At 42.8% G+C, this 13110-nt stretch overlaps 1 protein-coding gene across 3 annotated transcripts in view; it reads right to left on the bottom strand.

Moving 5' to 3' along the window:
• Positions 1 to 13110, bottom strand: part of LOC118789697 (sodium/calcium exchanger 1-like) — a 142495-nt gene that overhangs the window by 34190 nt on the left and 95195 nt on the right. For 2 of the 3 annotated variants that reach the window (XM_036546220.1, XM_036546221.1), the window contains exon 3: positions 8882 to 8988. In XM_036546220.1, coding sequence (XP_036402113.1) covers positions 8882 to 8988 — 107 coding nt within the window. Of the gene's footprint in view, positions 1 to 8215; positions 8317 to 8881; positions 8989 to 13110 lie in introns of all 3 variants that reach the window. The other variant, XM_036546222.1, reaches the window with a different exon arrangement.

Below are 13110 nucleotides of genomic sequence, written 5' to 3' on the forward strand. Positions count from 1 at the left end.
AGTGTCACTTCATTAGTAAAATCACTTAATGCAGTGGTAGCTATTTTTGTGAATATTTGTCTGTGTAAAAATCACTGATCATCTGAAGTGAAAACATAACAAGGAGAAGGGTTATCAGTAAATTATTTAATACTATACAAATTTATATGTTTTTAATGCAGATTATTAATTTGAGATGTTCAGCAGTTTTTACAGTTACCGGCTTTTTTATATACTACGTAGTACATTCTGGCAAAGTTTCCATAATTTAACCTTGGAACAGTGCCATATGTGTGTACATAAAGGTAAGGCTACCCATTGCTCCCACTTGCCTTGGACTCCCTCGTAACGAGTTGTGACACTTAAGTAACTACCACTGCGGCATGCAGGGATGAGGTGCCATGAGACCATTAGGGCCAAATGAATTCTGCAATGCAGAGAAAATGGAGGATATAATGGAATCTAGAGTTTATCGCGAAATTTGGTAAACCATGGAATCACTGCTAATTTCCATGTGGGAAATGCTGCAGACATGTGGTAAATCCTGAATTCCCTGACAAAGCCATCCCTGCCCTTGAACAGAGAAGTGGAGCGCAGGGAAGTGCTCAGTAACTTAGCAACAGCATTTTATGATGCCATAATGCGGAGATGTTAACTTGACGTACGCAGCAAGTGTGTACCTAGCAAGCTAGATAGAAACTTCACACATGTCTAAAAGACTGTCCAAACAAACCAGCAAAGAAACTCAGAGGTACTGCCCTGCCCTGTCAGCAAATTTTGCATAGAAACATTTAAATTTACACCTTTAAGACTACTGGAATAAACGGAAACAGTGTATTGCAATACGGAACCATGCTATTCCACTTGTTTCAATTTTCATTCCATTGTTAATATGAATAGCTATTTTCTCAATTTAAGCACTTTAATAAAAAGTGCAGATGGTACATGTTCTATTACTTATCAAACAGATGAAATTCTGGATATTTCTACAGTGAAAATGGAAAATGTGCTTTGAAAACTGACAAAATGGAAATCAAGAGAATATTAACATGCACACTGAAACTAATAAAACAGATTTCATTTGGCCCTAGACCATCAAAAAGTTAAATTTGCCAAATTAATTACTGCAATTCGTTCAATCAACTTAAAGCAAATCAAGCACAGCGAAGCCACTGCCCTAAAACGAGGCCAGCCGAGTCATCACTGTCTCCGCAGAGGAGTCTGCAGATTTGGACGGGACCGGGTTCAAAGCCAGTGCACCATCCCTGCACTTTTACGCTCTCTCCTATGGAAAGTCCAGGTCTTGGAATATGAGTGCGTGCATCTGCTTCTCCAGGAATGTCCTCCATAGTGTTCCAGCCCTGCATCTCCCAATGGCCCATTAGACATGCCGGGCCTAAAGCTTGTTTAAACCTCCTCCCTCTCTCCAGCACAAATGTCCAGGTGATTTGCTCAAGTGCTTGGCTCCCTCTTTCAAGAGAGCCCTTTCCTGGCTAGGCTCCAGCCTCCACTTGCTTGATGACTTCAAACATTCTCATTTACTTTTTTTTTTTTTTGTCAGCTATTCCTGTTCCCTTTTTCCCCTTCTTTTCGCTTTGACAGCTATTTTCGCTCTCGCGGCTGCCACACGCGTCACGCTCAAATGCGTCCAGACGGATCCTGGTCACCGCAGATTTCCATCCCTTAATGTTTTTATTTCAGTTAAAAAAATAAAAGCAGGTTACGTCTAAACAGTTTAAGTGTGAAGAAACGTCTGAGGCAGTGTGTAATTGTATTCTTTGTCGCTCCTTCTGTTCATCTCTCAGAAATGGGCTTAACAGCTTAAGAGGGGTGGCACAAGTGTCAGTTTCGGAAGCCAGAACCCAATTTCGGCATGCTGTTTACAGTACTGCCTGTGCTGCAGTCTGAGAGACAGAGCCGCACCAAAGGATAAGAACAGCCAATCATGCTTCAAAATGTTATCAATGTTTCCACTGCTCCTTCACAACGGCAGCATCAGCGATCCAACGGAACCGTCATCACTTCCTTTACAGCTTACTCAAACTCACAAGAACATATAAAACCCTGGGTGTTTGGCCCTGGTTGCGCAGTGGGACCTCAACATCTGACCTACATACAGTAAGCTGACTTTTGTCATCCAGAGCCATGGCGGTATCTAAGCTCTATTATTGCAACAGTCTGCAGTAATCTTTTAATGCAAAAAAAAAATCAAATTACAAATGTCTGCTGAGCTGGAACAAGACTTCTCATACATAAAGCACTTCCCTTAATTTAAAAGCCAAAGCGTATCTTATACACTCGGTTCCTTTGGGACATTCAAACTTTATTAAGTTCCTTAACCATGTACACAGTGTGTCCTCATACCAATGGGATGGGAAAAAGATGGGAAACAGAACTGGGCCCTAAGTAGCTTGTAAAACATCCAAAACCACTAATGCCTGATGCTGATTGACGATGTACATACAGTATCCTGAACAGAAAGGAATCACAATTTTACCTGCTGTCATCTCATGGTCAATGGGGCGGCGGGTTTGAGAGACGATTGTAAATTACATAGAAGCATGCGCGTGTAGAGGGAGGAAGGCCAGCTAATTCAAAGGGGACAGGGGCAAACACAGGGCAGTGGGGACTTTGTCTTGCTGTGACAGACTACTCTAAATTACCATTACATACAGGCAAAAGTCTTCAGGGTCGGCCTGAGCAGGGAAATCAATGTCCTCGCAGAATGGATGGATTAGCTCGGGGAGCAGGGGCTGAAACAACCACAATGGGCTTTTAATTTCCTATCCACCACCAGGGGAAGGAGACTCCACCCTGGACAACCATGAACAGACATCGCTTTAATCATCATTTAATGCTAAGGTGTGCTGCAGAGAGTGCGCATAAAGTGGAATAACTGAATGCATTGTATTTGTCGGACTTCTTTGTTAAAATGCATTTATGGGTGACTCATAAGCAATGATATCTGCAAAGCTGACTGCACTGGAAGGGAATAGATGTTCAGAATGATGACTGTAAACTCATCGAAAATTCACAGCCGCAGGTTGAGTTGAGTGAGGGAGGGAATATTCATTTCCGTTGTTATTTTTAGTGCATTACACACTGGTGCATGGGTGAGGTTACCGTGAAAACCAGCTGTGGGGTTGCACTGCACTCGGTTCTAGCTGTGGAACAAACCTCAAAGCACTGCTCCAAATGTAGTGCGGCACCCAAAGAGGAGGGCAGCACTACCACTGGGTCACTGCATCACTGAGCCATGGTAAAAGACATCTCAGTTTCACTGAAACACACATTATACATTAACAATAACGAGAATGCAACATGGTCCTGATACGTAATACTGGTAGGTGTCGATATTTACTTTGAAAAGGCCCTGCTGGGTACAGCACTAGCCTGTGAACTTTCAGACAGCACAAGCATATGATGCTAACCCTGGTACTTTTCTGTTTTCTATCATTATTTTGGGCTCTTAGAAGCTGCATATATTAGTGAAGTGGTTTTTTTTAATTACAGTGGTGTGAAGGAGAAAAAGCAGAGAATCACCTTTTGATCTTTGACTCTAAATTTGACAAAAATAATAACTTCATTTTCAATGGTGCAAAATGTACCAGCTTTTCTTTTTCAATTCCTCACTTCTATCACCACCCCATGTGAATTTTTTGCTTCAGTTTGTACCCTCTTTGGCGTTGTCAAATCAAAAATAAAGGCTCCAATGTGAACGCCCTCATTCTATCATACAGTGAACCTTCTGAATGTCACGTTTTTACATGCCAATAGATGCCAGCTTAGCCGATGCAATATTCATTTCCTCTCTAAAGGGGTGGAAATGCAAGATCACAGAACTGAAGTGCTTGTTTCCAGCTGGAGTGAGATTCTGGAGACAGTCTCTGTGTTAAAAACACGAAACCCAAAATGAAGTCATTTTGGACTCCTTTACGCTGGCACAACAGGACAACAATAATTTTTCCATGGCAAAGAATGGAACTGATTCTATCTGCAATGTAGCGTGTCCAAGGCATTAGAACCAACAGGCAATTGCTCTGAGGTGGCACATTTGGATTGTTTTGCTTTCCAGTCTCTTACTGATAATTCTTCAGTGTTTAGATTCTCTGAACCTGCGTTGGAGGGTGTCTGGGAAGTACAAATACGAATGCTTCTTATAAGCAATTGACTCTTAAAAGCAATAGTAACTAGGAATGAACAAAAATGGACATTTTTTTTTTAAACAGCATCATTATATAATTTAACCGAGACATGTCCTGAAATAAACTGTGCAAAAATAGACAGCAAAATGTGAATATACAGTACTGTGTTAAACAAAATAAAAATGATGACACATTCATTTTTTGGAGTGTCACTGTGCAGTTTTCAGTTTTCTTGAGCTCAACAGTGGTCTGGTGTCATCAACGTCCTAAATCCTTTCAAATGTTAAAAAATAAATAAATAACTCGACTCACATTAATTATTTTTATTAAGCCCGTGTTTTAAGACTGCCTCAAGCACAGTTCCAGTGCCAGTTCTTATTCATTTTCTTTTTCCTAAGTTCAAGAAGCTAGTCTTTTATAATCAGGCTGTGTAGACTGCACAGAATGATTCTTACCAGCAAATGAAAGCATTCTTCATACAGCACTGCAGGAATATGAATGACTCTGTCTCAGTGAGTTTTATCACTATATGCACTTGATTCTGTCTGCGCAGTTGCTTATATCAGTATTTCTTATAAACAGAGAGCACTGTGAAAGGAATCCGTCAAGACAGATACGGTTCTAAGCTTGTATCTTTTGAGCACGCAAACCTAAATCTGTGGCAAATACAACATCCTTTTTAATGCTTTTTTTCCAACATCTAAATTCTTCTGGTCTCTTTTCAATTTTCTGCTATCGCTGACATAAATGGATTTTGTAGATGTTTTGCAACCTTCTGCCACTACTGATCTGCATTTGTAAAGACATTCATTCATGTTAGAGATAAGGATGCTGCAGTTCCACAAGCCTTATTAATTTGGTCATTAGTGGAGTTGTATTGCAAATCTAACACCGGTTATAACGATTTTACATTACTGAATTGTTCCTTATCAAGTCAGAATTCAAGGTGGAAGTGGTTTCTACAAAAAATGAGAAAATGCTTCATTAGAAATATACTGAGGCTACATGGAGCAATTGTTTGAAAGATAATGTCACATCTGCCTGTGGAAATCCACAAAAACCGTAATACATAAAACAATAGCTAAAGCTATTGTTACTACATTTAGTTTGAATTGCTGTAAATAAAACCGCTTTGAAAATAATATATGAATTGTAATTACTATATTAATTATTTATTTTAATTAATCTGTACTCTATAGATATCCTAGAATTACTTGTTTTTTCACTAAATAGCTCCCTTACTGAACACACTTTCTGCAACTTTTGTACAATTCATGCACAGTGTAAGTCGCATTAATTGACTGTCAGTAAATAACAATCAAAAGTGACAGACAACTGAGATACACACTATGAAAAAAATATGTTTAACTACGAGAACATAAAATTGAAAAGAAAGGGGGGAAAAAACAAGCTTACCACAGTCATGCAGCAATACGGCTGACAAGAACGAAACATACACAGACACAATGACAGAAAACATAAGACATTAAAGCAGAGCAGAAAAAAAAGAACAAAGTCAGAATAAACAACACACAAGCCACTGTCAGAATGCATCACTCACACAGTGCAGAAAGGCATGCTGGGAAAAAAGTCTGTTTGGCGCTTTCTGCGGGTCTGCAGGGCGGGTCTGCTTCAGGCCCATTTTTCCATCATACGTGCGAATATGAGCAATGAATTTTATGTCAAGTAGCCATGGATCAAATGAGACTTTGTAATGATATTTGCCGCTGGGGGGGGGGGGGGGGGGGTATTATATTGTATCTGGTCTACCCAAAGTGTGCTTGGTGGGGAGGGGTATTGAAACGCAGGCTAATTGTGGTAAACGAAACTGACATTGAAGGATACAGTAAAAACACATGCAGGCTGACAAAAAGTGCTTGCAATTACAGTGTGGTTAACATGTACCCGCTGTGCCCATGTCGCTGTAGCGATGTTAGAACAACTGTCTTTTCAAAATGTCAGCACGTAATCCAACCAAGATTCTTTCTAATAATGGGGAAACGGCAAATTGCCCACTTATTCCAAGAAACGTCTTACTGATATTGGGAAATATGAAACATTCATTGATTTTGCATGTTTATGGTTATGCTCACCTAAAAAAATGCAAAATCAATGAATGTATGGCAAAGGACATAGTATGATTACATATTTTTAAAAATAAAACTAAGACTAACTGCCAGCATGATGTGCAAAATACTGTATGGATACTGAGTGAACGTGGTGCATGACTTAATTTTCACTTGAGCAGTGTTCTGCTTCGGGCAAATCGGGAGTGTTTCATATCAATTAGTAGGAATGCTTATTGGGGAAGAAAAACAACTTTGGGGATAACAGCTGTTTACTATGTGTCTTTTTCAGACTATTAAGCAGCTTCTGTCAAAACACCTTCAATGAACGAATGTCTCGAAAACAAGTGGAAACAAATGGCTCATCTGAGCACAGTTCAAAAGAGGAACGAGAGCGATTTAATTAGTGTTTACTTGCTTCTAGCCTGTCAGTCATTGCAGATTCTTTGTGATGCTTTCCTCCTGAGGCATGCTGTAATGTAAGTGAGTGGGTCTCTGGTTTAGCGGGAGGAGAGTGACTGTTAAACAGGCAGGCAGCCCAGGGTGCAAGAACGGTTTGATTTTGTTTTTTTTTTTTTCCCAAAGAAACCTAATTCAAACATGCTGACTGTTAAATAAGGAACTGATCCAATGCCATGCTATGGTTCTGAATGGATAAAATGTCTCCATCCATAATCCCACTTGTAAAAGAGCGTACAATAATCTGATCATTTGTCCAGACAAAAATTTGGAAATTTTTGTCATCTTCCAGGCAGGTCACTGCTCCCTCCCCCAAAAAGGCACAAATCTAACTTACTGTAACTGTTGGGATAATGCAAAATTGACTGTTCCTTTCTGTTTCTTTTTCATTGTTTCAGTTTGTACACTGAAAATCTATGGAGACAACTACAAAAATAACATTCAGCATCGGGTTGGGAGACCTGGCCAATGCACTTTATTAATAAAACAATTGTAGTGGTTTAAAAAAGAACATGCAGTTAAAAAAAACTAAATTATACATGGGCCTTTCATCTTGGGCCTTGGCATAAAAAATGGAAAAACTACAGAGTAAGTATTTGCCTGTAATTGCTTCCATAAATGACAAAGTGAATAGATTAGCATCACTTCTAATGCAGATGTCCACATATTAGCACTCAGACAAATATTTGTTTTCTGTAAAATATAGGCTTTTTATGACCCAAGTCCAGTATGAAAGATTATATCGTAAATGTGTGATCCTGTTGTCTTCAAATAAAACTGGTTTGCACTTTGCAAAGTTCGGCTTTGATCATTTTTTAACGACATGTCAGCCTGCCATCACAGTAACATGCACAGCTGGAGCTTTTACTTAGCCACGTTTGATCTTCACCTTGTGATTTTCAGCAACGCTGCCTTTATGATCACTGTGATCTTTATTTTCATCAATTACAGTCAACAAGACTCACTGATGAGGAAATCTCTGGAAGCACGCGGGCGTGGGACATTCTCACTCAGTTCGTTGCAATGCGACACCTCTTGCAGGTGATGGAAAACTTTTGTTTGTGTTGTTTTTTTTTTTCTGAGGTGAAGTAAAAAAGGAAGGACTACAGCCATTTTCTATAACAGAGGGCTCCCAAAATTACATGCAGGGAGCATCTTAAGGGTTGAGATATTGCAGCTCATTTCTTTGCCCTGCCTGTGTGAATATATGCCATACTCGGCTTAATGTCATAGAATTATTATGTTATGTTCATGAACAATTGCATCCTAGCACTGACGATCTCTACTGCTGAATGTCAGTTTGGCTACAGAAATGATGCCATTGCACTGAGGCTATCCTGAGTTTTGATTGCACTTAGAGATATGGCCGTTATGGGTTATGGTATACGGACCACTTCTGAGTCCTCCTATGATCTAGGCTGGCAGAGTTGGACGCAGAAAGCCAGGAGAGAAAGAGGAAGTGTGAGAGTAGGAGGATAGAGACAGACAGCGTAAGGAGAGGAGGGGCGGAGGGGACAGAGAGCTGTCCGAGGTTTCGGCGACCTCCGCTCCGTCGTACTCTCACACCTGTCCATGGCCTTTTCCATTCTGGCTCCTGCAGCTCTAGGTAGAAGTAGGACTGCTTATCATACTCCTCACGGTCAAGTATTTTAATGGTAATGGTCTTCCTGTGGGGACACAAGACAACAATGGAGGGGGGGTTGGAATCATGCAGGTCAAACACACACACGCACGCACGCACACACACGCGTGCGCTCACAGGAGACCCCGCATGCTCCCACTGGCAGGCGTCGAACCCGGGCTCAGGGAAGACGGCGGGTGGGACGCGGTGACAGGAGGCAGTCTGTTTCGCATTCCGATCAGCTCTGGGGCTCACGCGAGGAGAGTCAGTGTGTTTTTTTTTTATGTGTGTTGTCTGTCACTGTTAAGAATGTGCCATTGTTTGAGTGTAGTTTCGAAGGAGAATGGATGCTCTCAAGCACTCGGAGACCCAATAGCGCCAACGGCCGCTTGGGAACCTTTAATAGTGAAGCCGCGGTGCTGGAGCCCTGTAAACTTCACAGGTGATTTATAGCGCACACCGGCGCGGTGTGGTCCAATTACAGGAGCTCAAGTGCAGCGAGGCTCTGAGTGTCTCTCTGTTGGGTTGTTGTTCCCTCCTTGCGTGTCGCCCCCTTGTGGCCTGAATGCGAACAGAGCTGCCCGAGCCGGGCCTCAGAGCCGATCCCCCACCTTTCCTCTCACTCATCTCCACCAGGCGGGGCTCCCCAATCTCGACGTAGAACGTCTTGTTTTTCTCATACTCCTCGTCATCAATTACTTTGACCTTTATAGTTTTGCTGAAACAGAGAAAGAGAGAATAGAAGTTGCAGAGAAAAGAGAGTGTGAGGAAAGCACGTGCAGAGAGAGAGAGAGAAGAGAGGAGAGAGAAGCAGAAGCATGCAGAGGGCATGTTTACACAGAGACACACAGAGTGTGATGGCAAACGAGAGATGCTGGCAAACACACATCATGATCTGAATGAGAGGACTTCTTTCGGCTTCCACACAACTAAGCAAGCTGAGCAATACTCCTGTTTTAATATAACATCAAAACACTGATACATTTTCATTCATTCAAAAGCTCGGGATCCTAGCATTCTGGTTGCTGAGCCGTAATGCCGGAGTGCAGCGTTACTAAAGGCACAGGAATAAAGATAAGAGAAGCTTGTGTCAAATTAAAAAAAAACTAAAGCAGCAGCAGCAACAACAACAAAAATTCTGTATTTTTGAAGGAAAATTTAATATGACTTAATGAGCCATGAAGTAGCCTGATGAACTCCACCACAGGAAGCTGATCTCAGTTGGTGGGGGTTAACGCATGGATTCCTAAAACTGGCTATCAGCTAAGAAAGGCTCAGACGAGCACCCCTTCCATCACCAGTCTGACCTGCCGGCAGCGTTCTGCTCTTACCGAGATTCTCTTCTCCCTGGGCATGTAGGGTTCGTCTACACTCAGTAAATCTTTATGTTCATGCCATTTCATTTTCTCCTGTGTAACTGTCGGAAGGGAGAGAGGAGCGCTGTCGTTAATGACACCCCCTGACTCCCTCCCCACGCCTGCAGAGTGAAGGCCTGATTGCAGAGGGACAGTGGGTCACTTCCTGAGCCTGTGCAGGCATCAGCAGTGGACACAGTGGACAGCAGACTGGCCAGTTTCCCCTTCCCCTCACTGCCTGCATGCCTCGCCTCTGTGTGTTGCCACTTCACGTCTTTCTAGGATGGATGGTGCCCGCACCTGATATGTGTTGGCACTAGACAAATATCACTGCAATACAGTCACTAGAGAGATTGTGCAATGCAGCCAGTCCCTGTATTAATCAAGCCTTCCCATTTTACACAGGAATGGGAGACTGTATGACTACATATTTAAACGAGCAAGGACAGCAATATCCTGATTGCACGGCGCTTTGATTACCTAGTGTCGCCCATATGTCTGCATGCAAGCCCAAACCCCAATGGAGCTCAAATACAAGTACAGAGACAATGCCTTAGTGATTTTATTTCACGCGCAGACAGGATCGGACGGCAGGGATAGATTATTGTACGTAGTGCCCCTGTCACTCCCTTGAACTTTTGTGCAAATCGGTTGCTCCTCAACCCCGAATCCTGTCCGTATTGGTGATAATCTGACAGGGCCGCCCGGAAAACTGCTGAGCTGGCCGAGTTTGCACGCTCAGATTCAAGCCAGCTAATGATTTCGTAATTGCCAACAGAGGAGGATTTAATTACAGAGACCCGGCTCTTTTCCGCCGGCAATTAAATCACACCGAGACAAAACTTTCTGTCCCGGTGATGGCAAAAAGTAACGATATACAATATGTAAAAGGAGCAGGGATCAAAAGGACTGGGCCTTTGGGCTGAGCCTTACCACTGAAGCATGTTAATGACAGCAAGGGGGCCGAACGTTGTCAATGGGAAAACAAATCGTTTCTTCCTTCTCCTCTTCAGAACGTGACCCAGTCATGACTACAGAGGGACTAACTTCAAACTCAATCCATTCAGGACAGAAACAACAGTTCAGCTTTTGCAGACACGGCCCCCGCGCAGACACTCGCGTTCCACGGCTGAAGGACCATTAGCGCTCCTGCATTATTTCGCTCTCCGCCAGCCCCCTCATCGCTGGCACCTCTCCACAGCTGTCGCGGGACCCAGCGCAGGTCACCGGCAGCAAGCTTGCCTGCTCATTCTGATGAAGCGGCCTTCGCCACACCTGGATGAATTATTCACAAGCAGACGGGTCACCTGCAGTCACACTCTTTAACGCCCTCCTCGCTCTTGTCCTTTGGCCTTTCCTTCCCATCTCATTACTGGAAACGGAATATTAACATATGGATACAGTCTGATTCTATCCTAACCAACATGGCTGCCTGGGGCCTGTGTACATTGAAATGCTTCTTTAAACGAAAAGAACCATTTTGGTAACTTTTTCTGTTTTTATCTCTAACAGTATTAACCTCTCCAGCTCTGTTCTTTGTTCTCTCAACAAAAGAAAGAAAAAGGCTCATGCTTCTGCCACTTATCTCTGGAGCTGAGATATGACTGCTCAGGTTTGGTACTTTTAACACACGGCACTAGGATGAGGAGGGATTACGTCTGTCGGGGAAAGCTAGTTACCCGGGCCGCATAGTGCAAGCGTCATTTACATTTACGTTTCTGCCATTTAGCAGATGCTCTTATCCAGAGTCCAAAGTACGTCTAACAAAGCGGAATGAAAGACAGACCGTACAGCACACAACCGACCTCGTTCAAACATGCATCAGCGACACCAAACTGCAACCACCACACCCAGTAACAGATCACATCTACGTAAGAGCTGGCTTTCTAGACTGTAACAAATGCCACTCTAACCTTTTCATCAAATTCAAGACCCTGAATTCAAAATGACGGGCTTAAGCATAATCATTGCTAAAACTGAACCCATGGAGAGGCAAGGAATTAGGGATGGCCCAAGGGCTTTTATTTGAAGATGATGGAAAATGAACTGGAATTAGCTATGGGAGACCAAACGTTCAGACTGAACCGGTATTACTCAACCCCTAAACTAATCAACTGCTACATTAAATGTGCATGCTTCTACGGGACAACAAAGAGACCCTTGACAAAAACCAAAGTGCAGTGCACGTCATCTGACTGCCAAACTGGGGGGACAGACAGCAGAGTGTACAGAACAAATGGCCCTGAAGGGGCCAGCCACATTAAAAATGCATCTTGACGCTAAGACAAACAGATCTGAAGCAGCCCTCGCTGTTCCATCGCACACATTAAGCAACCACAGTGCCCTCTAAATGACTAAATGTGCTGTGTTTCCACTCAACATCCACACCATGACAGAAGGGATAGGTGCCTTTATTCCCCGCAGATACGATAAGGCACTGTCATCACTTTCCAGCTCCTTATACAAAACAAAGCTCAAAGAATTACATAAGCACGGAACTTCTGACAAGCCTTCTGTAACACTTACCCGGTTAAAACAACGCCCTGCCATCTCTCCTCTCCAGAGAGGCACCAAAACCCAGTTCTGGGCTCATGCTAATTGTTGGAAGAGGGTGTCCCTTTCTGTTCAGTGTATTTGTTAGGGAGAACTTTGTTAGGGCAACGTAACTGTTCTGCCACCAAAGTAAACAGTCCCTCACGGTCTCATATTCCCTCATCCCATTTAGCCATGTGAAACAGCAACACCCCAGCAGCCCTTCAAACAAAACCAGCTGGGCTTTAGTGATGTAAGGGATGGCACTCTCACAGCTGCGGTCCACACACTGTAAACGGGGGGTGTTTACACAGTCACTTGCTCAAGCCGAAATGTATCTGTATCCTTCTTGTCCAGCACAGTCACCAAAGTAACCATCTCCCATGACATTCACGTGATTTTAGCTCCTGTTGTGCCCTTCACAGATACGAAGCTGACACGGCTTCCCTGTTCTCCACATTCTCCTTTAAACACAGAGGAACGACATGGAGGTGTTCAGTGCTGCCAGTGCCAGCACAGGCAAGTCACATGACATGTTTGCTGTTTTATGTTTGTGAGGAGAGGCGGACTTTACACAAGCTCACTGAGATACACAAGTCCTTTTACTATAACACACGTCTGTAGCAAATCATAGTTTGCACTTGTATTTTGAAAATCTTTTCACATCCATCAAAGATTTACAGGCTGTATCTTGCGACACATAATTCTGTATATTAACTTGTGTGATTAGGTTAGTTAGGATAGTTTACATTAAATGAGTTAAGGGAGCATTTGGATGTTTCTTGGAATGGGAAACATAGTATATCCTTATTTTAAAACAAATCTTTCACCTTGTATATTCGGTGGGAACACGCTTATGATTCAGTAGGGAAAAAATCATGCATCCCTATGGACTGGCCACATTTGCATCCTTTAAAATTTACAGACAGACAGGTGGAAAATACAGCATGTCA

This window comes from Megalops cyprinoides, chromosome 15, assembly GCF_013368585.1.
Source record: "Megalops cyprinoides isolate fMegCyp1 chromosome 15, fMegCyp1.pri, whole genome shotgun sequence".
Taxonomy (NCBI): domain Eukaryota; kingdom Metazoa; phylum Chordata; class Actinopteri; order Elopiformes; family Megalopidae; genus Megalops; species Megalops cyprinoides.